This window comes from Cryptomeria japonica, chromosome 6 (assembly GCF_030272615.1).
Source record: "Cryptomeria japonica chromosome 6, Sugi_1.0, whole genome shotgun sequence".
NCBI lineage: Eukaryota > Viridiplantae > Streptophyta > Pinopsida > Cupressales > Cupressaceae > Cryptomeria > Cryptomeria japonica.
In genome coordinates this window covers 112,276,017-112,303,672 of record NC_081410.1, presented here as the reverse complement: position 1 = coordinate 112,303,672, position 27,656 = coordinate 112,276,017, and the positions used below count along the sequence as shown (strand labels likewise).

The window sequence follows — 27,656 nt, the reverse complement described above, 5'->3', positions numbered from 1 at the left end:
GTGACATTCTCCCCTTTAGCACTAGTCATGAGAGATCGTCTATTCTCATCGAAGAAACAAAGGAGGTTAATCTGGGGACACCTAAAAATTAACACATACTACATCTAGCAGAATCACTAACTCCAGCAGAAGATCGTGATTTCACAGAGTTCTTTCGCAAGAAACAAATCAATTTTGCGTGGTCTTATGTAGACATGTCAGGACTCGATCCTGAACTAGTAATGCATCACTTAACAGTAGCAAAAGGAGCCAAACCAGTAAAACACAAGCTTAGAAAGATGCATCCTTAGATTGCACTATTATTAAAAGCTTAACTCAAAAAGCTCTTATATGTGGGTTTCATAAGACCCATTGACTATGCAGAATGGATCTCCAACCTAGTACTAGTGGCAAAACTGACTAGGGGCATTTGTATCTATACAGATTTTTGAGATCTAAACAAAGCATGTCCTAAGGACAACTTCCCTCTTCCAAACATTGATATGATCGTGGACCTCATAGAAGGACATGCAATGCTCTCACTCATGGATGAATTTTCAGGATACAACCAGATAAATATTGCTCCAAAGGATCAACACAAAACATATTTTACATGCCCATGGGGTACATACTGTTGGAATGTAATGTCATTCGGTCTCAAGAATGTTGATGCCACATATCAAAGTGCAATGACTACTATCTTCCATGATATGACGCATACACTGATGGAAGACCATGTGGATGATTTACTAGCTAAATCATTAACCAGAGAGGGTCACCTCGTTGCACTGGACAAAATCTTCAATGGACTGGAGCAATATAATGTACGCTTAAATCCAAAGAAGTGTGTCTTTGGGGTAACCTCCAGGAAGCTCCTGGGATATATTGTTTCAAACAAAAGAATTGAGGTTGATCCTGCAAAGGTCAAAGCAATTATGTAGATGCAACCTCCTAGGAACAGAGTCAACTAAGAACATTACAAGAAAGGCTACAATCCATTCAGCGGTTCATTGCAGAGTTCACCGCCAAATGTCATCCCTTCACACATTTGCTTCACAAAAATGTTCGTTTCAAATGGGAAAAAAATTGCCAGCAAGCATTCCAGCAGTTAAAAGACTAACTAATGATGCCACCATTACTGATGCCACCATCTCCAAACAAGCCCTTATTGTTATATATATCAGCTACAACTACGACCTTGGGCGTCTTACTCGCACAACATAATGCAGAAGGCAAAGAATATGCAATATACTAAATTTCCATAACATTGGTAGGGTAAGAACTCAATTATACCCCTATTGAATGAGCTTGTCTAGCGGTAATTTTGGCAGCCACCAAATTAAGGCACTACATGTTGACACACAAGATACAACTCATTGCCAAGATAGATCCACTCAAGTATCTACTCAATAAAGCAGCACTAATAGGTCATCTGGCAAAGTGGGTTATGCTCCTCATTGAATTTGACATAGAATATGTGGAATGCAAAGCAATCAAAGGACAAGTTATTGCAGATCAGCTAGTTGAAGCACCGCTCACAGACGACCATCCTCTCATTTCCAATTTTCTAGATGAGGAAATTTTCACAGTTACGCCAGCACGACAATGGAAATTATATTTTGATGGCTCATACACCAGACATGGTTCAAGGGTTGGCATTCTCTTCAACACACCTCAAGTTGATAGCATTCCAAAATCATATCAGCTTACATTCACATGCACCAACAACATAACAGAATATGAAGCCTTGATCATAGGACTACGCATGGTCGTGCAGTGGAACTTAAAAGAGCTACAGGTCTATGGAGATTCACAATTGGTCATTCGACAGGTCACTAATGAATACCAAACTAAGGATGATAAGCTCGTGCCTTAAAAGAAAATGGTTGATAGCTTCAAAGAACTATTCATAGCTATCACTTTTGAGCGGATTCCTCAAGACCATAATAGAGATATAGGTGCAATGGCTACAATATCCTCTCTCCTTGATCTTTTGCAGAAGTCCACACGCTACGAGTTCTTAGTTCAACAACTTTGGATCCCTTCTTATGATATACTGGAATCTGAGATGGTCTGTCAACTCATCGGTCTTGATTCCCCATGGTATGATGAATTTTATGCCTATTTATGTGATCAAATCCTTCCTCCTAACCAATCAAACAATCAATGAAAAACCTTCATACGCCAATCCTCTCGATACACCATCATTGTTGAAACCCTATATCGACGAGGTCTCGATGGTACTCTCCTCTGATGTCTAGAGCAAGGTGAGGTGACTACAGTGTTAGAAGAAGTACATGAAGGTATCTGCGGAGCTCATTCAAGTTGGCTAAAAAGATCATGCGAGCAGGATACTATTGGCCCTCCATGGAAAAAGACTCCTACTTCTTTGTCAGAAAGTGCAAGAAGTGCCAAGTTCACAGAGATCTGATACATGCCCCAACACAAGAATCACAACCTATCACAACACCATGGCCCTTTTGTCAGTGGGGACTTGACCTTGTGGGTAAAATCCATCCCTCTTCATCCAACGGTCATAAATTTATCATTACCACCATAGAGTACTTCACCAAGTGGATCGAAGTCATTCCACTCACACAAGTCACCGACAAATAGATCGCCTCTTTCATCCTCAATTACATCATCTGTCAGTATGGTGTACCCATGTCCATCATCACAAATAATGGGCTCCCTTTCAAAAATCAAGATGTTTGTGAACTCTGCGAGAAGTTTCATATCCAACACTATTTTTCCACCCCATATTACCCACAAGGCAATGGTCAACCAGAAGCATCCAATAAGAATATATTGAGGATCCTCGAAAAGACAGTCAATGATGTTGGTTGTGATTGGCATATTCATTTGAATCCAGCACTATGGGCATATCAAACTAGAATTTGAATCCCCACAGGAATAACCCCCTACTCACTGGTTTATGGAGCCGAAGCCATCTTGCCTATTGAGGTTGAATTACCATCTCTACGGGTCTCCTTGCACAATCTAATAAATGATGAAGAATACCAAGTCTCACATCTTCAGGACTTGGAACTACTTAATGAAAAGCGACAAGCTGCCTACAATCACCTAAAAGCCTATCAACAGTGCATGAGAAAAAGCTACAATCATAGGGTCAAACCTTGCACATTTGAACTAGGAGATCTTGTTCTCAGGGAGAATTGTCACAATCAACTGAACCAAGAACACCAGGGCAAATTTGAATCCAATTGGTTGGGTCCATATGTCATCACTGTCATCTTTGGGTCTGGGGCATATCACTTAGCAACTTCAGAAGGAGAACCACTAGCAGATCCGGTCAACAGCATGCATCTCAAAAAGTTTCATACATAAGCTATGCAGAGCATCAGGCTCATCCAATATCACAAAAAAATATTCAGAAAAAGTCCTGAACAAAATACAAAAAAAATAAAACAATCAAGAAAATAGTCAAGAAAATTCATTCATCCAAACAGTGAAAACCACTCTGGTGGGGCCTTGGGTAAGTACGGTGGTGAAAACCTAGTAAACAGGCACCATTCGTAAAGGCTATGGCTCCATTATCTTTCAGACTTGTTGCAATCACATCCATTGCATCCATTCGCCCATCATTTATACCATGGCTTGTTATTGATCTACAATCAAGGTTATTGCCTCATGTGTCCCATGTCACGCTTTCATACTAACACTTAACTTGGGGCAATTTTCTTAACCTACAAATGGGAGTAGATTCTCCATGCTTGTGATTCATTGGGTTGCTCATTCAAAAACATCCTGAAATAATACCAAAAACATTTAGAAAATCTCATAAAATCCCAAAAACTTTTGCAAAAATCTCCTAAAGATAATACCAAAAACATTCACAACATTCAAAAAATCCAAAAACATGACAAAAACATCAAAATCAATCAAAAACATTGCAAAGTATATTATTCCTTGTACATACACATCGCAACAGTCGCAAAAGTAACATTTTGAAATGCCTTAAATAATGGCCACCTATCAAAATCAACCAACAAATCACACATATGTGCACAACCGTATTCACAAGGATGCATCCTTCCTCACAAACAAGGCATGGTAGCATTTTCTTTGACAAGAAAAATTTGTTTGGCTGATAAGCACTTGGTTGAATTTTTTGTATTTATATCAGGTTCCTACTCTACTCCAGGATATCCACAAGTGATTAGAGTAGTCGGGATGGTTCCTAATATCTTTTTCTTTGTTTGTTTACTGTCTGCAGATTGTTCCAATGAAGTTCTGGGGCATATACTAATGGTGTCTACGTGGGAAGTTCACTAAGCTATGCAATCCTATGCAAAATACAGTCATGGATCACTATGGCTTATTGACTACAGCGTATGCCTCAACTATTTGTACATGAACCAGAATGGAGGGGAACTTTCCTTGTCTATGATGTTTGCTTCCAGATAAAATGCTCAACCTTGGTTTTTGATACCTCGACCAAGATCAATACTAACATGCTCGATGATGAAAATTAAGCACTGTGAATAAGCCATTGATCACCATTTCATCTCATCTATATATATTGCATTCCATCCATCCATAAATTCATATCGCTACATATCATTCATACAAAGTCATGACAATGGATACTCTATTTTTTGATCCTCTTCCACAGGAATGAGTCCTAGGTTCTCCATACCTTCTATCTAACATTGAATCTGTCATGCCCAAATGTTTGGGCATGAACGGAACAATTTTTTTTTTTTTAAACTTCCTAATAAAACTAATATGCTAAATTAAAGATGCATTAATTAAGTCTTGTCTTAACTACGTTTGATATCTTTTGAACTAAGAATAATCTAAACACTAGATCAAGTAAGCGAGATGATCTAAGTTAAATGTGGAATATTAATTCTCCAAGGAATTATTATTATCTCATCAAATAATATTTAATAACTTCGTTTATACAAAAATCTCTAAATCAATTTGCAAGAGATATCATTAATCTCAAATAGTCTTTTAATTGCCTTGGAACTAAATTAATTAGCCCTAGCACTTAGATTAATAAAACCTATTATTTATTTTAACAATATTTATAATTTGTCTAAAATTTGACTAAAGGGTCAGTGAAGTCCATAATGTAATTTGCCCTAAAAAATACAATTAATGTTTGGCCAATAAAATAATTAATACCCCTAAGGCTAAATACTAACAAGAGTATTGCTTTTTACTTTCCTATAATATTAGACCCAAAAGGAATTTAAAATAAACTTTTAAATAAATTCCTTAATAAATTCTCCAAAGAAAAAAAAACACTTATAACCTACTAATAAAGCAAATAAACCCAACAAGACCTTTTAACTTAAGAACATTATATATATAGGTAAATACCTATATGGACATATATATAAAATTATTATACCATACTATATGTGTGTGTGTGTGTGTGTGTGTGTGTGTGTGTGTGTGTGTGTATGTATACACACACACACATATATATGTGTGTGTATATATATATATGTATGATTCCTTATAAAAGATTTAATGAGCATTACTAAATAATAAATATGTATCATCATAGTCTAGCTCAAATCTATGGAGGATACCCTATTCAAAATACGAATAGGGTTTTTCCCCCTCTTTCTTTCTTATTTCACTGAATCATTTTTATATTATAAAGAATAAAACCCTAAATCCTTATAAAACTTAACCCACACATATATTTTTTTTTAAACACATGTTGTGTTTGCCCTAACCCAAAAATTGGGTTAGGGCATGTGTGTGTGCCCTTTTTTTTTTTTGTACGGGTTGAAGGGATCGGCGGCAACCATGGCGATCAGCGGCAGCCAAGGGGAAACGCAGGGGGTGGTGGTTTTCATAGGGAGAGGTGGGGCCACCCGTAGCAGTGCCGAGATGCCACTGCGGGGCGTGGCCCGCAGTGGCGCCGCGGCGTCCCTACAGGGCACGACTCGCAGTGGCGGGTCGCGCCCCGCAGCAGCACCATCAGCGCCTCTGCGGGGGCTCAGTCCGCCGAGGGGCTTCCGCGTGGAGCTCGGCTCCGCAGGACCCTTGGTGGGGGGGTTTGTTGTTGTTTGGATAGAAAAAAAAAAACTTAATTCATTATTATTTTTTTTTGTTTTCTAAATAGTTTTTTTTTTATATATATTTTTTAAATGCAAAATATATATATGTATCTTTTTTTTCTGAGGTTAAAGATAGTTTTCAATAAAGTTTTCAGAGGCTGAGAACTAATTTTAAATAAAATATGAAGTTTCTCATATATATATATATACACACACTTAAGCATTCTATATTTTTTTACAACTCCATAAGCCATGCAGAAAACTAATAAAAAAAATGACAACATGTAATAGATGCAATATTCCTTTTCTATTATGTTAATATTTAGGCTTTAAACTTTGTCCCTATTTTTTTTTAATACAAATCATAACTAATTATTCCCCTAGCACATTAAACCTAGCATAGTGGGAAATACTACTTTTTCCATTGTTTTAAGCATTCTGTATATTTTTTTTTTAAATAAACACTAACAGCAAGCTCTAATGTATTTCTTTCTTTTACTAAGTCTAGATGCTAACTTTAGAAATAGGCTATTACTTTTAGTTTTAATTTCTGCAATAAATAAAATGACAGAATGTAATAAATTTTAACAGCAACTATATTAGCCTAGAAAACTTTTAAAAATCAATTTAGGGATAGACATATTAAACCTATTTAACCATAATTTGTATTTGTATTTAACTCAATAGATCTAGGTGCTTGCTTTTACAAATCCCATAATTTCATTTTGCATGATGGAATAAAATGAACTTTTATTTTCAAATAATAAGAAAGCAACAAATATATTGTTCCAACAACTATAGGAACTTAAGCCATACATAACATTTCTCTTTTTTTTGCAAAAAAAATACTTAATAGGAAAATACATTTCTTTAAGAGTATATAGAATACAAAGTAGCCAAACATTACAAAAGGGTGTGATACCCAACTAGTCTCTCATTTTCATTAAATGAGGACTTGAAATAAAAATGAATACATTTCTTCTATTTTTTATCTTTCTTGAAATAAATACAACATATAACTTTCCTTTTTACATTGTTGTAAATAAAATACAATATTCTCTTTCCTAAACTTTTATGCAATTCAAATAAAAACCAGCAACTCCTAGCTTTCTTTTGCTTTTTCTTCCCAAGCAACCTGCAAATAAAACATAAGGCTTGACCATGGAGTGCTCACCTCCCAGCCTAGGCTTACTAGAAGCCACCCCCAAGCTTGGAGAACCAAGCACTAGACAGGTTACACACATGAAAACACAACAAGCAAGGGATAAACACACAACAAACACCTTCTCAACCAAGGCTACACTTCACCACAAAATGTGATGATTTTCTCAAGGGTGGAAGTGGACCAAATACCATTGGAGATACTACAAGCATGGAACATCACAAGCCACCTCATGGCAACTAAATACAGCATAAGTCCATACCCCACATCCTTATGCCCCCCAAGGCATACAAGCCATACCTTCTCTCCTTATAACCCCCAAATGCATAAACAAGGCTATGCAGCAAGGGTCACAAAAAAAACACCCTTGAGATCACTCTCATAATGAGAGCCTCTCACCCAAGGCTGTCAAACTTCTTCCACCCCAATACCATCCTACTCTCCCAAGAGTAGAAGGCCTTGGATACTCCCAATACAAGAAAATGCATAAAAGAAATGAAGGGAAACGTCACATATTCTTTCACAAAGGAAAAATACAAGTAAATGACTCTTACATGCAAGCTTTTCTTCAAACATACATATGCAACATAAGCAAGAAAAAGCAAGAACCAACCTTCAATCTGCCCAAAGGTTTTGCTAGATCTAGTAGAGGATGAGCAGCCCAAATCCACACAATCTTTTCTCCAAGACTTAGCCAAAATTCTATCCTACAACTATTCTTCTCAAAATTGCATAATCTCCAACAATGGAGAGTGGGTGATTAACTCACTAAGTCCCTAATCCTTGCCTAAGAAGGCCTCTCTCACTTTTCCCAACCCCTTGGATAGAGTGAGAATTCCCATTGGTTGGTCTTCCCAACCTCTTATAGGTTACTAAAACTGGAAAGGGAAAAGGTAAGAGAAAGTGGGGAAGAGAGACTAACACAAGAAAGGAAAGGTTGTCTATCCTAGGAGGAACCTTCTAAGTTGAATTTTTGCTCACCTTGAAAAAACCACTTTTTGAGGTGACTAAACAATCACATGGGAGCAGTCACATGCCTAAAATTACCCCTAACCCATAGGTATACCTTATGGACCTTAGGAGAAACACTTAAACTACCCCTAGGAGTCCATTTGACCCCTCAGAAACCCATCTGAAGTTAACCTTCGGGTCAAACCTGATTTGACCACTCCTAAGACTCTCTACCCAAGGAAAATTTGGGACCACACTCAAATGTTTGGAATGGGCTTTGGTAGAAACAAACTCCCTCCAAGAGACAAGTCAAAATCAATAACACTAATCAGCACATGTGTCAAGTGACACAATAAAATACATTACAAAATAACACAAGGAATTTGTCTCTTGTTGGATTTACACAATTTAATAAATTCAATTCAACACACATGTAACATTTACTTTCACAAATAAAATACGATACATACGGGGTGTTGTCTCTACAATTAGACAACCCCTGGTTTTACGAACGTACATAGGTCTAGGTTTGGTTCTCCATAATATTTCCATGGTCACATGGATAATTTTCCTACACATCTCAATTTACACATTAGTAATTTCAAATAACCTCATATAACATTATACACATGAATTTGAATACACATCAAACACTCTGCATACAATTGACATTAATAAATCAATATCTCATATATCTCAATTAATCCACATAAGCAATTATCATAATTCTTATAATTTTGATCCATTCATATTATATGCATCCTATTTCTATCATCATAATAAAGTCCTACAAATCCAATAATGACATACATCATCCCAAAGTTATCCTATTTTAGAATCATATAAAGTTTCATATCCATATTGCAAAAAAATGAAGCATCAATATCCATCAATGTTATCCAAATCATGGAATCATATAAGTTCTAAATCCATAATGCATAAAAATAAAGCATCCATAATAGTCTCGTCATGAAAATAACAGAAATGCTAGGATGAGTCGCGATAGGGCCTCACAGAATCACCCCCTTGCCTTCCCTATCTAGGTCATCATCATAATTGCATACACTACATCGTTTCTCATCCAAGGTCATCCTATAAGCAAATAAGCAAGTTACTTTGTCTACACAGGTACATCAACTCGCGCACACCTAGACTACAACAGGCATTTACATCAATTGCCTAGTCTCAATAGGTACACTAAGTCCAACAAATGCCACAAACAACCTACAACGCATACATTATCAATTGATCAACCAATCAAACACAATCAAAACAGACAATTACATCAATTGTCTAAGTCTCAATGAGTATTTTGCTTCAGATACCTTGACTTCATCGGGCAATTACATCAATTGTCAAAGTCTCGTCAGGTCATTTTGACTCACTTAATCAGACTTTATCCTGTCCAAGTGAACAACTGACATCAATTGTCATGTTTTGACTCAACCGGGGTAATTCAACCGATTGCACCAGATTGTCCAACCACTTTTGATCAATTGTACAATATCAATCAAAAGCACAAACACTACATTTGCAACGTATCTCCTACATAACCTGTTGTCACTGAGAATTGCACCTATGATGCTAAGTTTGAAAACAAGCAATCCTTTGAAACATGGAAACACCTTCGAGCCTGTGGGTTGATCAAAGTGAAGGTGAATCTCTAGAGATCAGGTCGACTTCCTGTTTGGTGAATCTCTTGTAAATACTATTGATAATAAAAGAGATAAAAAGGGATAGAAAGGTTGCATGTAATAAAAATCTATTCTAATGAGGGTGATGCACCAAAAATCTAAGATCTGCAACCTGCTTAACTCACAAAACCTTCAACAAATAACTCTGATTGTTTCACAACTTAATTGAACATGTAGATGCATAAACATTTCCTAGAAAGGGATGAATTTAATGCATCCATGAAGGAAAACAACAAGTTTTCACAACTTCAAGCAATTAAAATCAACTAACACAAACTAGAACCTGCAACTAACACGTATCTCCTTGCACCACAAATTGACTGAATGAGATAAATTAGAGGATAAAAATCACAGGAAATCATCAAATCATTCATTCACTAGATAGTACAAGAAGTACCAAGAAGGAAATCTGTTGTTATATTACTAAAAATAAAAGAGTGTTGTTGTTACAAAACTCAAATACTGCTGAGCTACAATGCTTTTTTGCAAAAATGTGTATGCAAAAAAGAAAGAACCAAAGGGAAAAAAGGAGAGAAGGAATATATAGAAATCATGATGAATCCCCTTCAAAACCCTAAAATGACTGCATGAGAAAATCCTTGGGCGAATATGCCCCAAAATGGCATAAAAACTCATGCATAATACTGCAAAATAATAATCTTTACTACTCAAAAGGACTACCACTAATACTGCATGAAGAGAAACCCTCATTATTGAATGTGGAATTATCAGTCTCACCCTGAATAGCTCCATTGAAAAAAAGAACCTCCTGTTTAAAAATCTGCATGTCTAAATGCAAAAAATAGCTATCCCCCTGTAAAAGTTGCATGATGAACTGAACTGTGACTATATTAAAAAGAAATCCCACTGAGAAAATCTTATGCATTCCCTGACAACTACTCTCCATGTTGAAACTTCTGTTAAAAATGGTTATGGAAATGATCTCCCTGTTTCACGAGCTTTCCAATGGTATGTAACACTTGCATATTCAGACAATCAACAAGCATCTGCATTAATCTTTCATGCAGAAATTCATCTCCTTGCTTGGCGAACTTTTCACTATTCAAACAACCAGTTCTGAGTCCATCGTGCAATTTTTTATTGCCAGCCACTGGATCTCCTGCATTAACCATGGTTGCTTGCATTAACTTTTCGTTTACTTTCTAGCGAGCCCCACCATTTGTTGCCAAATCCGCATGATTATCCATCGAGCAGTTTTCCACTGTGGTATGGTGACCACCATCTCATTTGTCGGGAACCTACTTTCTTTTTACCTCTACTTCTTTGATTGTATCTCTCTTGTTGCTCTCTTCATCCTAGGCCCACAGGAACGAGCGACGATATTGAACTTTGAACGATTGAACCACTTTGAACTGGTTCAAAGTTCAAGTTCAAAGTTGACTTAAAAAATATAGACATCCGCTCGTCTGTAGACTTTTGCCACGTGTCAGCCTCTGATTTGCTCTTGGTTCCACTTTTTCTTCCATCTTAACCGCCACTGGACCTAGACCCACCTTGTCGCTAAGTCACAGCGATAACTGGGCATGCAAGTTTTCCTTGCGCCTTAGTGACAGTCGTTCGATCTTTCAAACTTGGATGATACTTATCTCACCTGGGCACTCACCTTACTGGCGGGCCCACCACATGTCACTTTCTCTTTGCCTTTGGATCCAACTGGGCGCCACCTTAACCACTAGGTCATCAGTCGACATGTCGTGTGAGATAACCAGTGAGAATATTCATGTGGTATAGCGATGGTCGTTGATCTTCCCTCAAACTGCTCGATCTTTAACTTCTTAGCCGCTCACCTTTTCCGCACGTTCTTTGTCGCCAAGTGGCAGAGATAATCGGCGAGCTTCTTTCTATAGTAGTATAGCGACCACCGTCAGATCTCTTGCATCACCATTGATCTTTCTTCAACTGCTCGACCTTTAACCCCGGCTTATTTTCTCTCTTGTGCCATGTGTCAACATGTGTCACCCCCTTATTGGCTCTGGAGATCCGCCTAGGCACCACCTATCTGTCATGCTTGTCATGCGTCTTGTTCTATCGGATATCATTCTTTCGGCCAAAATACTCCCTCGGTGAGTTGTTTACAAGTCTCATTGAACTTGTAGTTTCATCGATATTATTTTATCGGCAGGATTGCTTCTAATTTCTTCAATATACCCTATGTCGATGGAACTGAGCCTTTGGCAAAACCTTTTAGAGATTCATCATGGCCAAGGTCTTCTCGATAAGTCACCCATCTATGCCATGTCACCAACCACTGGACCGCCACTTGTCTGCCACCTGTCCTTGGTCTTATACTCTCTACTCCGCCATGTCATCAGTCACCAAGTCGCGATGATATCCGATGAGCATCTAACCATCGTGACATAGCGACAACCATTGGATCTTTCTGATCTATGTCCAATCTACTTGATTTGATCAACCTGCTCGAGTGTTACCCTTGCTTGTGTCAACTATTTGACAAGTTCCATCAAAACATCAGGGTAACATCCAAACAAGGTTACCGATACTCGATGACTACACCAACTCGTCACACTTCCTATGGGGTTTTCGGTGTAACTTCATCATGGGAATACCGATATCTGATAGCGACCTCACCACTTTGCACTTTTTATCGGGTCATCGACGTAACATCAATATGGGGCTTCTGATACTCGATGACTTCTGCACTTTCCATCGCTCCTTCCATCAGGCCTTCGTGATAACATCAAATCTGCTACTCCGATGTCCGATGACTTCTGCATTGCTTCGCATTTTCTATCGCTCCTTCCATCGGGCATTCAAGATAACATCAAATCTACTACTCTGATGTCTGATGGATTCCTTGATCTCTTTCGCACTTTCCATCGAGCTTTCGGGACAACATCAACATGGGTTTTCCCGATGTCTGATGGACCTAGGCTCACCTTGTTGCCAAGTCGCGGCGATAACTCGGTGTGCAACTTTCCATTATGCCTTAGCGATAGCTGTTAGATCTTTTTGTAGCACCATTGGATATGATGAATCTGCTCAATCTTTACCCTTTGTCTTTTTGGTCTGATGCAAAATTTGGGTCACCTTGAGATGTGCATGCGCACGAGGTCCACCAGGCCATGAGCTGCCTCTTGCCAAAAGCTTTCAATCTTTTGACACTTGATATGTGTTCGGCTTTACATTTAAACAGTGAAGAGTTCCTCCCCACTACCAATGTGGGATAAGTTCTTTTCACGGCCCCTGCTATTGTATGTGGCCTCCACATGAGCGTTAGTCATGAAAACCTCTGAGCCTTTCTTTGCCACTACTTCATCAGGCGGCAGAGTGAATTCAGCTTTCTCAAATCAGCATGTTGAGCTCAACCTCTTCGAGAGCCCATTTTAGCCCACATGTTGCATTGTTTTTCCTATATCTGCACATGAAGCAAACAAGTTAGACAAAAAACATGTATTTCTGATTTTTTATTCATGATTTGGCCTTTTCAATATGAATGAATGCAAGGCTTCATTAGGGCACCAAATTTGGCATGTGCAAAATTTTGGTAACATTTTTGGTGACCTCTCAAGGGTGTTTTCCTGCTAAACAGTAGAATCCAGTAGCCTAGCATATCCATTGGGTATTGAGTCAATTTTGTCTTCCTCAAAAATCTGGAACTGCATCTCAGCAGTCTAGACAAAACTAAAAAGGAAATTACAAAGGCTTTGCATACAGCTAAGCCTGCACACTGTGCAATCTGCACTTAAGGAAAATAGAAACAAAACTGAATGAAAAATCAATTGCGATGTGCTTGAAAGCACTTATTCAATTTAAACTACTACAACTCTGCTTATAGATGAGCTTGACAAACTTCTGAAAAGAAAGAAATGCAACTATTCTATATGCAAACTGTTAGTACTCAATAGCATAGTTTCAGGTGAATCCCATTGACATGTATTGGAAACACCTATCCATCCAATTTAGCAAGTTGGAAAGCATTATTATGTTTGCATTTTGTGATAACATACGGGCCATCCCACATGGCATCAAAGTTGGTATGTCTACCAGGTCTATTCTTTAATTCATCCCATTTGGAAACAAGATCACCCTGATTAAATATGTGTGGTGCAACTTTTCTATCAAATATTCTCTTCATTTGAGCATGGTGAATTTCTAATTCTATGTATGCTTCCCTGCGAGTTTCTTCTAACTCCATAAGCTAAGCAAGCCTAATTTGCATTGGCTACTCTTCGAGTAACTCAAACTCTTTTACATAATTCAAAGTTGGCATTTCAACTGAAATAGGTAACCTGGCTTCTTTGCCATAAGTTAAAACATAAGGAGTGTTAGATGTTGATCTCTTTGGTGTAATTATGTTAGCCCAAAGGGCTAACTTGAGCTTTTCATGCCAAGTTCTCTGATTCTCAACAATGGTCTTCTTAATGATGTTGATCAAGTTCTTGTTAGTTGATTCAACTTGTCCATTACCCTGAGGGTAATAATTGGATGAAGTATTTAAATATATATTATGCTTAACTGACCAATCTGAAACTCTAAGACCAATGAAAGCTAAAGCATTATCAGAAATGATTGATTCTGGGGTATCAAACCTGGACACTAAGTCTTGATAGAAATTCAGAACAGAAGTCTCATTAGCTTCTTTCAATGGAACTGCTTCTGTCCACTTTGTGAAATAATCAATTGCTGTAAAAATCCATTTGTGACCTACACTTGAAGGTGGATTAATAGGTCCTATAAAATCAAGCCCCCACTTTGCAAAGGGTTGCTCTACTTCAATTGGTTGCAAAGGCAAGGCTGCCAACCTCTGTTTACCTGCAAAAAATGAACATTTTTCACATTTCCTCACCCATGAGTGAGCATCCTTAAACATTTCAGGACAATAATAACCAGCTCTCATAATTTTCAGATATGTTGTTCTTGCTGCCAAGTGACCTCCTGCAGGTCCTTCATGAAATTCTTTTAGAACTTTTTCAATCTGATCTAGCTCAATGCATCTTAATAGAACATTGTTATAATATTGTTTTGAACATAATACCATCTATTAAAGCATAAGGAATGGATTGTAGTCTGAAATACCTTCATTTTGATCTATCTAAGCCTTCCGAATAGTCACCAGTTTGTAAATAATGGACAGTTTGCTGATTCCAAGTGACTGGCAAAGCTAGGGCAGCAGGTTGTTCTTCATTATTAAGCAATGTTTCAACTTGTTGCTCCCCTTCTTTACTATTTTTTGTACTTTTAGTAAGTTGTTCACATAAACCCTTGCCTCTAACTAGCTTGGTTACCTTGATAGAGATGTCATATTCCATTGCCTTAGTAATCCAACCTGCCCTTTTATCATTTATATCTTTGTTGAGCAAAAACTCTTTCACTATAGGATGAGCAACCATAAGCTAAATCTTATTGTTAGAGAGCATGTGCCTAAATTTCTTAAGGCTTCTTATTATTGCTAACACATTCTTTTCTACAAATGAGTATCTAGTCTCATAATCATGCAAAATCTGGCTAAAGAAAGCAATTGGTTGTTCTAAACCTTGATCATTTTGTTGACATACCATTGCAGAAATAGTGTCCTCACTCCCAAAGGCATATAGAATAAAATCTTTCTTAAAATTAGGATTAATGAGAGTAGGGGCTGCTACAATTGCTTCTTTAATCTCTTCAAAACTGTTCTTACCTTCCTTAGTCCACTGAAAAGGAATGTTTTTCTTAAGCATGGTTGTAAGTGGATGCATCAATGCTGCAATATTAGGAATAAACCTTCTGATAAAGTTAATCCTACCTCTGAAACTCTGGAGTCCCTTCTTATGTGCTGGTAATGGCAATGCAAGTATGGTTGTGATCCTCTCAGGATCTATTGAAATCCCATGCTTTGAAACAATACATCCCAGCAACTTGCCTTCATGAATAGTAAATATGCTCTTCTTGAGATTTAATGAAACTCCATATTCCCTACATCTCTCAAATACCTGTCTGAGATGGTCAAGATGTTCATTAGCCTTTTTAGAAAAAATAGTTACATCATCTAGGTAAACCAGAACAAACTTGTTAATCAGGTCTTGAAATGCCATATCCATTGCACGCTGAAATGTTTCCCTTGCATTGTTCAGTCCAAATGGAATTTTATTATAAGCCATTGTACCCCACTTGGTGGTAAATGTTGTTTTGTACTGGTCTTCTTCTTTGACCAGAATTTGGTTATATCTTGAATAACCATCAAGTAATGAGAATCTCTCTAAACCTGATACAACCTACAAAATTTGCTCCATTGAGGGAAGCGGGTAATTGTCTTTCAGGGATGCTCTATTTAGGTCTCTAAAATCAACACATAGTCTAAGTTCACCATTCTTTTTCCTAACGGGAGCTAGATTGGACACCCAAGATGTGTGCTTGATTGGAAATATGATGTTTCCCTCAATCGGCTTATTTAACTCAGTCCTCATAAGATGTTCTAATTTTGGATTAAGAGGTCTTTGTTTCTGCCTTACTGGTTTTGCATTATCTACCAACTCTATGGTATGTTGAGCTAAATGAGGATCAAATCCTTTCAAATATTCATACCTCCATGCAAATGTCATTGAATTGTTGACAAAGTTTTACGAAAGCATGTTTTTCTTCACGGGTACATACCTTGCCAATTTTCAGTAGCTTGTCCTTGAATATTTCAATAGGTTCATAATATTCTTCCTTCACAAACATGTTTCCTTTATCCTTCCTAACCTGATCATCTGTATTAAAAATAGATTCAAGGGTTACCAGACCCTTGGGTAGCTTGTTAGTTTTCAATTGGAGAAACCGATTTTCATATTGATCATTGAACTTACGCTGATTTCCAGCAGAAAACTCAGCTTCTTCAATTAGGAAATTAGTAATATGCTCATCTGAGTCAAAAACCTGCCAATTAACAATGTTATCTGGAACTAAGGTTCTTACTGCAACTTTAACATACTGTTGTCTATCAATATTTTCTAGTTCTTTTGGAATATTGAACTGAGCTCCTAAAGCAGCAAGCCTATTTGCTTCTTTATTTTGACTTCTAGGTATGGACACCATATTAAATGCATCAAAATCTTCAATTAAATCCCAAATTCTATGCTTTTACATCTTAAAAACATCATTTTTGGTGACATGGATATTCCTTACTTGGTTCACAACTAGTTCACTATCACCAAAAACTTGTAAATATTTAACTTTTTTATGCCTAGCCCGTTCTAAGCCATGTGCTAATGATTCGTACTCAGTTGTATTGTTTGTACAACTGAAAGAAAATCTGAAAGCAGTGTAGTATCTCATACCTTCAGGTGAAACTAGCATAACACCACCTCCGGAACCATTTTTACCTCTTGAACCATCAAAATAGACCTGCCAAACCTTATTTTTCTATTGGACTGTTGGTCAAATGAATATCCTCTTTTTCAAGCTTAGGAATAACATAATCCTCCTCATGAATCATGCAAACACCAAGACCTATTTCATCCATGCTAATGAAAGGATCTTCTGTGGTATTCTGGGTTGCCCACTCATCCAAATTCACATTAGGTATGCCTTGAATAGGTGTATCTGGATCCTGGATAGGTGGTAACTCCTCATGGTCTCTGATGGCAAGATCTACATTTATAGGACTTGGGGTATATGGTTCTAAGTGGCAAGTGGCTTGGAGTTCTTACTTAATGGTAACCTTAGTACCATACCGGGTTCTAAAAAACAAGTGTGACCAATCAGCAGAAATGTATCCTCCTAATTTTGCTGTGAAAACTCTAGATAGGCAAATAGAAAAGTGTGGAGGTAAGTTGGCTATGTGCATGTCCTGAGGTGTTACAAAATTAGGACAAGCATGCAAGGTCAAACCAAGATCTTTGACCAATCCAACTGACTTAATTGTTGTTCCATCTAATTGTACAACTCCTCTAAAAACAGGCTCATAAATTAGACCAAGTTTATCTGCAAGGTATTTGGGCATAATTGAACTACTGGCTCCTGAGTCTATCAAGCAATTGTGGACTAGATGGTTGCCAATTATCAATGTTACAAAAAATGGAGGAGGCTTTGGTGTTTAGATTGGTTGATTATTCTTAACTAGGATATCATTAGCTAATGCAACTCTAGGCTGATCTTTTTGAGACTCATTAGTCAAGGAAAGATTATCTAATTTGTCTCTCAGCAATTCCTTTTGTTCAGGAATTTGCAATGCATCTATCATTTTCATGGAAACAGTGGTTTTTACCATAGATTCAACAATATTAAATGGAACACCACTAACCTTATGTTGTACTTTTGGAACAACGGGCTCTAGCTGAGTTGGCTTTGACTGAGATTGAACTTTCTATTGTTCTTTAGGTGTTGCGGGTTGTCCTCTTGGTAAAATCTACACATTCTGGATAGGTGGAGGTGTACTAACAGCTTGTTGACTTGTAGAAGCTTGATGTTTCCCTTTATCTAGCTATTGTTCATATTTATTCTGTTGTTGTCCATTATTTATAGCTTGTTGTTGATGAATTGCAGCTTGTTGTCCAATGTCAATAGCCCGTTTCTTTGACCTTGTATTAGCTGCAATGGGTGAAAAGGGTCTATTGTGTGCTTGCAGATAATTAACTCCACAAAATTCATCACCTTGTCAATTCATCATAGCCACCTCGGGACCTTCTGGTTCTTCATTTGTACCTACATCCTGATAAGACATGTTATTTTGAACCATCACAGCTTGTGATTGAGCATTCATTGCATTTTGGCATGATGCTTGATTATGAGGTTGTTGGCAAGGAAAACACCACTCTTGTGCCATATTGTTCTGAGTAGGAACAATTTCTTTAGAATTGCTAGTAGTATTATGATTATACTGTTGGTTTTGCCTATTGTTGCAGTTCCTCCTTTGATTCTGAGCATCAACTTGGTAGTTAGGCCTATTGGGTTGATAAGGAGCTTGATATGGGGTTTGATACCTTTGGTTTTGGTTTTGATTTTTTTTTAGGTTCACCAATTCATTGCCAAAATTTTGCATAGTCTACTGGATTTGTTGAGTTGCTTCAACATTCTTTATAAACATCTCTTGTAATGTCTGTAATTTCTTTGATGAGTCTGCTACAACACTATTTTGAACATAATTTTGAAAACCTAGTGTTGGAACATCAAGTATTGTAGCTATAGGGGGTACTTGTAAAGGGATCAATGGTTGTATATCAGGAAAAATAGGCATAGGAGGCCTAGGGGTAATTTTACCAGTTTGTATAAGGTTGTTTTTTGCTCTAATAGATATATCATAAGCTACTGGTAATGTAACCCCACCCATAGATTGAATCATAACAGCAATATCGCTATTTAAAGCTCTCAAATAATATAAAAATGCATGTTCAGGAGAGGGTTTTACCGTTGTAGTAATTATATTCCAAGTTCGCTCAAAACGGTAATTGAAATCAGTCATCTACTCTTGTGGTGCCCTCTTGATAGTGGTCATTTGCTTAACCAATGATAGGTGATCTGATTTATCTACAAACTGCTTTGTTAGCTTCTCACCCAAATCATCCCAATTAGTAACTGAATTAATTTGCAAACCCCTGAACCATTGAAGTGTTTTGCCTTTGAATGATGTTGCCAGTAGCCTAAGTGCTACGTTCTCTTGGGTTATATGGTGAACTCCACATAGAGATGCTTCATCTCTTATGTGCTCAATGGGTGTGACGTGGTCTTCACCAATGAAAATAGGCAGACTTTTCAGAGTTGCTCCTAGTATAGGATCATGTTGGGTCAAATTCAAAGGGTTTCCTCCATTGAAGGGTACAAAAGCATGTGCTCTTGGTACGGCCATTGTAAATATTGGAGGATTTACTGGTGGATTCTGGGTAATAGATGGTTGAATTGGAGTAGTTGCAAAAAGAGGATTTATATGGGTAGCAAAATTGGGCTGAGAATTATTAGGTAGAGGAGAAGAATTAGACAGAAGATTAGAATCTGGAGTTTCAAGAAAAACTTCAACTGACAAACTTTCTAGAAACTCAACTGTTGAATTTGTTGCTTTTTCTATCTTTTTCGTTGTCCTTGACCTTCTTTGCGATGGTTGTAGCTCAATATGCTCAACTGGATCCTCGCTCTGTCTGGTTTGATACTTTTTCATATGTTATTAAGACCTATTATGCACATAGAACCATAAAATAGAGTCGCCAGGTACTTAGAAAAAATAACCTCAATAGGCTAAAATGCTACTATAAATACCAAAACAACAACAAAAATGGATTTTCTTTGAGCTGTGATAGCTCAAACGTGTCCCACCGAGCGTGCCAAGAACTGTTGTCACTGAGGATTGCACCTGTGATGCTAATTTTGAAAACAAGCAATCCTGTGAAACATTGAAACACCTTCAATCTTGTGGGTTGCTCAAAGTGAAGGTGAATCTCTAGAGATCAGGTCGACTTCCTGTTTGGTGAATCTCTTGTAAATACTATTAATAATAAAAGAGATAAAAAGGGATAGAAAGGTTGCATGTAATAAAAATCTATTCTAATGAGGGTGATGCACCAAAAATCTGAGATCTGCAACCTGCTTAACTCACAAAACCTTCAACAAATAACTCTGATTGTTTCACAACTTAATTGAACATGTAGATGCATAAGCATTTCCTAGAAAGGGATGAATTTAATGCATCCATGAAGGAAAACAACAAGTTTTCACAACTTCAAGCAATTAAAATCAACTAACACAAACTAGAACCTGCAACTAACACGTATCTCCTTGCACCACAAATTGACTGAATGAGATAAATTAGAGGATAAAAATCACAGGAAATCATCAAATCATTCATTCACTAGATAGTACAAGAAGTACCAAGAAGGAAATCTATTGTTATATTACTAAAAATAAAAGAGTGTTGTTGTTACAAAACTCAAATACTGTTGAGCTACAATGCTTTTTTGCAAAAATGTGTATGCAAAAAAGAAAGAACCAAAGGGAAAAAAGGAGAGAAGGAATATATAGAAATCATGATGAATCCCCTTCAAAACCCTAAAATGACTGCATGAGAAAAACCTTGGGCGAATCTGCCCCAAAATGGCATAAAAACTCATGCATAATACTGTAAAATAATAATCTTTACTGCTCAAAAGGACTGCCACTGATCCTGCATGAAGAGAAACCCTCATTACTGAATGTGGAATTGTCAGTTTCACCCTGAATAGCTCCATTGAAAAAATGAACCTCCTATTTAAAAATTTGCATGTCTAAATGTGAAAAATAGCTATCCCCATGTGAAAGTTGCATGATGAACTGAACTATGACTATATTAAAAAGAAATCCCACTGAGAAAATCTTATGCAGTCCCTGACAACTGCTCTTTGTGTTGAAACTTCTATTAAAAATGGTTGTGGAAATGATCTCCCTATTCCATGAGCTTTCCAACAGTATGTAATACTTGCATATTCAAACAATCAACAAGCATCTGCATTAATCTTTAATGCAAAAATTCATCTCCTTGCTTGGTGGGCTTTTCACCATTCAAACAACTAGTTCTGAGTCCACCGTGCAATTTTTTATTTCCAGCCACTAGATCGCCTGTATTAACCATGGCCTCTTGCATTAACTTTTCATTTACTTTCTAGTGAACCTCACCGTTTGTCGCCAAATCTGCATGATTATCCATCCAACAGTTTTCCACTGCGGTGTGGCGACCACCGTCTGATCTGTCAGGAACCTGCTTGATTTTTGCTTCTGCTTGTTTGCTTTTATCTCTTATGTTGATCTCTTCATCCTAGGCCCATGAGAACGAGCGACAATAATGAACTTTGAACCATTGAACCACTTTGAACCATTGAACCACTTTGAACTGGTTCAAAGTTCAAGTTTAAAGTTGACTTAAAAAATATAGACATCCGCTCGTCTGTAGACTTTTGCCACATGTCAGCCTCTAATTTTATCATGGGTCCACTTTGTCTGCCATCTTAACCACCACTGGACCTGGACCCACCTTGTCGCTAAGTCACAGCGATAACTAGGCTTGCAACTTTTCCTTGCGCCTTAGCGACAGTCGTCGGATCTTTCGAACTTGCACAATCCTTATCTCACTTAGGCACTCACCCTACTGGCGGGCCCACCACGTGTCACTTTCTCTTTGCCTTTGGATCCAACTGGGTGCCAACTTAACCGCCAGGTCATCAGTCGCCATGTCACGTGAGATAACCAGCGAGCATCTTCATCATGTGGTATAGCGACGACCGTTGATCTGCCCTCAAACTACTCGATCTTTAACTTCTTAGCCGCTCACCTTTTCCGCACATGCTTTGTCGCCAAGTCATGGAGATAACCGGCGAACTTATTTCTATAGCGGTATAGCGACCACCATTAGATCTCTTGCATCACCGTTGATCTTTCTTCAATTGCTCAACCTTTAACCCCGACTGATTTTCTCTCTTGTGCCGCGTGTCAACATGTGTGACCCCCTGATTGGCTCCAGAGATCCGCCTGGGCACCACCTGTCTGTCGGTCCTGCCACGCATCTCGTTTTGTTGGATATCATTCTTTCGGCCAAACTACTCCCTCAATGAGCCATTTACAAGTCTCATCGAACCTTCAATTTCATCGATATTATTTTATCGGTGGCACTGCTTCTGATTTCTTCGATAAACCCTATGTTGATGGAACTAATCCTTCAACAAAACCTTTTAGAGATTCATCGCGACCAAGGTCTGCTCGATAAGTCACCCATCTATGCCATGTCACCAGCCACTGGACCGCCACTTGTCTGCCACCTGTCCCTGGTCTTATACTCTCTGCTCCACCACTTCATCAGTCGTAATGATATCTGGTGGGCATCTAACCATCACAACATAGCGATAGTCGTTGGATCTTTCTGATCTGTGTCTAATCTACTTGATTTGATCAACATGCTTGAGTGTTACCCTCGCTTGAGTCAACTTTTTGACAGGTTCCATTGAAACATCGGGGTAACATCCAAACAAGGTTACCGATGCCCGATGACTACACCAACTCGTCGCACTTCCTATCGGGTTTTCAGTGTAACTTCATCATGGGAATACCGATATCCGATGGCGACCTCACTGCTTTGCACTTTCTATCGGGTCATCGGCGTAACATCAACATGGGGCTTCTGATACCCAATGACTTTTGCACTTTCCATCACTCCTTCCATCGGGCCTTCAAGATAACATCAAATCTACTACTCTGATGTCCGATGACTTCTGCAATGCTTCGCACTTTCTATCGCTCCTTCCATCGGGCCTTCAGGATAATATCAAATCTGCTACTCTAATGTTTGATGGCTTCCTTGATCTCTTTCCTGCTTTCGCGCTTTCCATCGGGCTTTCAGGAATACATCAACATGGGTCTTCCCAATGTCTGATGGACCTGGCCTCACCTTGTCGCCAAGTCGCGGTGATAACCCGGTGTGCAACTTTCCATTGCGCCTTAGCGACAACCGTTAGATATTTTTGGCTGACCATTGGATGCGATGAATCTTCTCAATCTTTACCCTTGGTCTTTTCAGTCTGATGCAAAATTTGGGTCGCCTTGAGATGTGCACACGCGCAGGGTCCACCAGGCCACGAGCTGCCTATTGCCAAAATATTTCAAGCTTTTGACGCTTGATATGTGTGCAACTTTACATTTAAATAGTGAAGAGTTCCTCCCCACTAACAATGTGGGATAAGTGCATTTCACGGTCCCTGCTGTTGTATGTGGCCTGCACCTGAGTGTTAGTCATGAAAACCTCTGAGTCTTTTCTTTGCCACTACTTCATCAGGTGGCAGAGTGAATTCGGCATTCTTAAATCAGCATGTTGAGCTCAACCTCTTCGGGAGCCCATTTTAACCCACATGCTGGATTGCTTTTCCTGTATCTGCACATGAAGCAAACAAGTTAGACAAAAAAACATGTATTTCTGATTTTTGTTCATGATTTGGCCTTTTCAATATGAAAGAATGCAAGGCTTCATTAGGGCACCAAATTTGGCATGTGCAAAATTTTGGTAACATGACCTAAGGGTACTCACTGGCTTGCCCTTTCTCTGTTTTAACCCCGTTTTCCTCCATTCTCTCACCATTTCCTCTAAATTCCTCTATTCTAATGTCCCTTAACTTCTTTCTTTTTTTTGAGAGATTGCCCAATTTTCTGAAATTTTGACCCATCTCTCGAGGGGGCATACCTAACCACTACCCTTGTGCATACTGGGGCACGTACTATGCTTACTTTTTTTTCTTTGAAACGATGTGATAAACCACACCATCTCAAAGAGGGGCAAATGTAGACACCCAAATTTGTCCACTTAATTGAATGAATATTTAGTATTTATTTGATTATTTAAACCATCAATCAACAGTTAATTGATATTTAATTAACTCATCTTAAACCTCTTCTTCTATTAATTAAATAAATTATTCAATTTATTTAATTTAATTCATTAAACCATATTCTAACAATTAATTAAATGAATAAAGCATATTTGTTTAATTAACCCCTCTCCACATTTAAATAAAAAAATATTTATTTAAATCTCTAAAACCCTCCCACTTGCATTCTCCTACAAATGCAAGTTGCACATTTTTAGTTGAAATAAATGAATTTTATTTTAATTAAAATCTTCTTTTATCCTCACCCACTTGCTCACTAACTTTCTTCTTCTAGACTCTTCTAACCCCCTTCTAGACTCTTCTAACCCCTTCTAATTAGTCTAATCCCCCTCTCTAATCATTTGCACATTCCCAAACAAAGGTCACTTCTCAAAAATGCCTCAAAGTCTTTGAAATGCATTAAAGGCTTTTATTTTTCAACAAGTTAATCCCCAAGGTCTTTCAAAGCTTTTATGGCTCTTACATAACCATTAATGGTTAACTCAATTTCCCCGCATGGTTAGAGACTTTCCCTCTAACTCAACCCTCATTTAACTCATGAGCCTCTTCAAGCATTTATTGCTTTGACCATGGTTATCTCCATTAACTCTTGCACAAGAGTTTATCCATTGGATAAAAGCATTATCCATTGGATAAAAGCTTTATCCACTAACTCAAGCCTGACCAAACCCTCCTAGGGTAACCCTCATGTCATCTCAAGCATTTAATGCTTCTTCCCTTTCCTCTCAAGCCATCTCATGTTGACACTTGCCATCATGGGATTGGGTTGAAAGCCATCACATGGATCCCAAACCCATCAATCTTGACCTTTCACAAGCCCACTCAATCTTGGCCATTCAATCAACATTTTTTCCTATAAAAAGACCTCATTCCCCAAGAAAAAAAAGGAGGAAAGCATTTGAGCATTGTTATTATAGTAAAATTCACATAGACATTAGTTAGGATCTTTCTCATAGCAAACCTTTTACACTTGCATAAGCATTTGTTTTCATTCACAACCATCTTGAATCTTCATATGGCATCAATGGATATTGCTAAAAGTTGAGAGCTACACTCATTTGGGACTTGGAGAGGAGAGGAACAAGGAAGAGCCAACATCATCAAGCATAGAAAGGGAGTATTAGAGTTGTCTAGTGCTTTATTTTCCTCTTTGCTTTGTTATTAATCTTTCTTCATATGCTTTGAAATGGATTCATTTTCATGTTATGCTTATGGTTGAAAGTTTACTAACATGATTTCTTTATTGTCCACTAATCCAGTTTTCATGGCATCAGATTGCATATATCAACATCACCCAGATCCACACTTCCAACAAATTCACATTTAGCCAAAACCATCTCTTGGATAGAATTAATAATTTTCACCCACACATATTGAACAACCGTCCTAGTGTCTTTCAAAATCCTATGATTCATATCAAACCAAAAATGCCAAAAAATGAAAGTTGGCCCAAGAACCCAAGCCACCTAAAGAAAACAGGTCTTAACTAGAGGCTTGCCCCAACAGACCCAAAACTTAGCCAAGAGGAAACATGCCAGCAAGACTGATTCCACAATCCCCACCGGGAGTTCCAAATATCCCTCAAGAAAGAGCACTAGAAGAAAATATGAGACACACACTCCTCACTCTTGCAACACAAAGCACACATGGAGGGGACCATGGAAGCCTCACTTACACAAATTATCGAAGTTAAACAAAGATTTTGAACTACAAGCCACATAAAAATATTACACTTGGGCCAAGAACACTTATTCCATTCCTATTTCCACCGAGGCACCTCAACACCACCAAATCGATGTCTATTAAGCTCCAAGTATCTGACAACAACAAAGTACTAACCAAATGAATCTTTGCCCCAGGCCAAAAATATCATGCCCAACCAAGGATTTACACTCATGAGAAGCAATAATTTGAGTCAACTCATGACAAGCCTCCTCAGACACACCTGGTGATCACTCACTAGAATAATCAATAATCTTTAATATATGCATTTGCCAACTTATCCATAATTTTTGAATTATGGATCAAGTCCATGCAATTTGATAAGAAGCACAATGCTACATCACAATAACAGATTCTGCTCATGCAATTCTTAATAAATTCTTCACCTAATATGAACCTGAAGGATTGTTTAGCACATGGACAATCAATAGAGAGAATGTGTGATAGTGAGGTAGAATCAATTAGCCCTAGGATGGGGCAATCCTAGTTCTTTGTTGCAATGTATATATGCTTATTTGTTGCCACCTCAGACATTGTAAACCACAGTTGGAATTAAATGTTAAAAATTTCTACAATTGATACTAGTCAATATTAGATTCCTTATGAGTAGTCATTACAAATTTCAAAATCATTTTATGAAAGAGAAAATACAGATGCATATCAATGGAAATAAAAAACATAGAAGAAACTATAAGTAGGTACATATAATATAATAGATTGCAGTATTGTAGGTTCACTATAAGTTTGTTTTAGTATTATCATTGTTCTAAATATCATTGTTAAAGTACTTTTATCACTATCAATTCTACATACAAAATAGTCAAATGCCAAACAAATAGTAAATAAGTATTACGCTACTCATGGCCAGTATTATAAAATGAGAAGTCTTCTTCGCTAGGATGAGTAGTGTAATAAGATTATCATTTCAAGTATGACTATTGGAAGTCCCATTTGGATCATTTGGTCATACTCACTCAGCAACTCAATAATTTCTCTGCAACGTAATTTTCTCATCTTGATGTATTGATTTGCCCGAAAATATATGCTAGAAAATATCATCAATTTAAGCATACATTTCAAAATACTTCACTTAATAGGAACTCAGTAATTTTGAGGTACATAAGAAGAATTTGTAGAAGCTCTAACTAGCTCCAGATCAAGTCATTGAACAAGGTAAATGAAAAAATGTGTCTAATCAAAGCTATAGAAAAGATTCATGAAATATAATACGATGTGCTTAAATATGAAACTTTAAAAATACTCAAAAAAAAATTGGTATTGTCAATGTAACTGCAAGCATGATGCAAAGTACAGAGTGCTTAAAGAGGAACTTGTACATATTCTTAAAATATTCTAGATTACTAGTTCTCTTCACATATATCTTTAGCTTAAAGCCCTAATGAATCAACAAGGTGGTGTAAACTTGTGCATGATTTGTCATTAGACTTCATTGCAAGCTCTATACTTTGTTCTATTTTTTGAAGTTTAGCCTTCAGTTTTTGCACCTTGGCTACAATCTCGGAACAACTTTCATAGTGTGGTTGTTCTATGATAGTCCCACTAGCCACTTCCGCGATGAAAAATTACAAATAGTAGAGGGGTTTTTAGTGGAATCTTTAGTGTCTAGATGGCCATTGTGAGACATGTGCTTCATCTTTGAATTAGAATCAATTGTGTTCAACATGTTGAAGAACATGTTATCTTTAAAGCACATAGGACAAGGCAGAATAGAAATGTTGATAGGTTTTGCATTGTCTACAATACATGTTACCAA

The 27,656-nt window shown here is 37.6% G+C and overlaps 1 protein-coding gene across 1 annotated transcript in view; it reads left to right on the top strand.

Moving 5' to 3' along the window:
- The first annotated feature begins 5,769 nt into the window (after window positions 1-5,769).
- LOC131051229 (methylesterase 1-like) overlaps window positions 5,770-27,656 on the top strand; it is a 91,657-nt gene continuing 69,770 nt past the window's right edge. Inside the window, exon 1 of the mRNA XM_059221936.1 lies at window positions 5,770-6,012. Within this exon, the coding sequence (XP_059077919.1) occupies window positions 5,770-6,012 (243 nt within the window). The remainder of the gene's footprint in view (window positions 6,013-27,656) is intronic.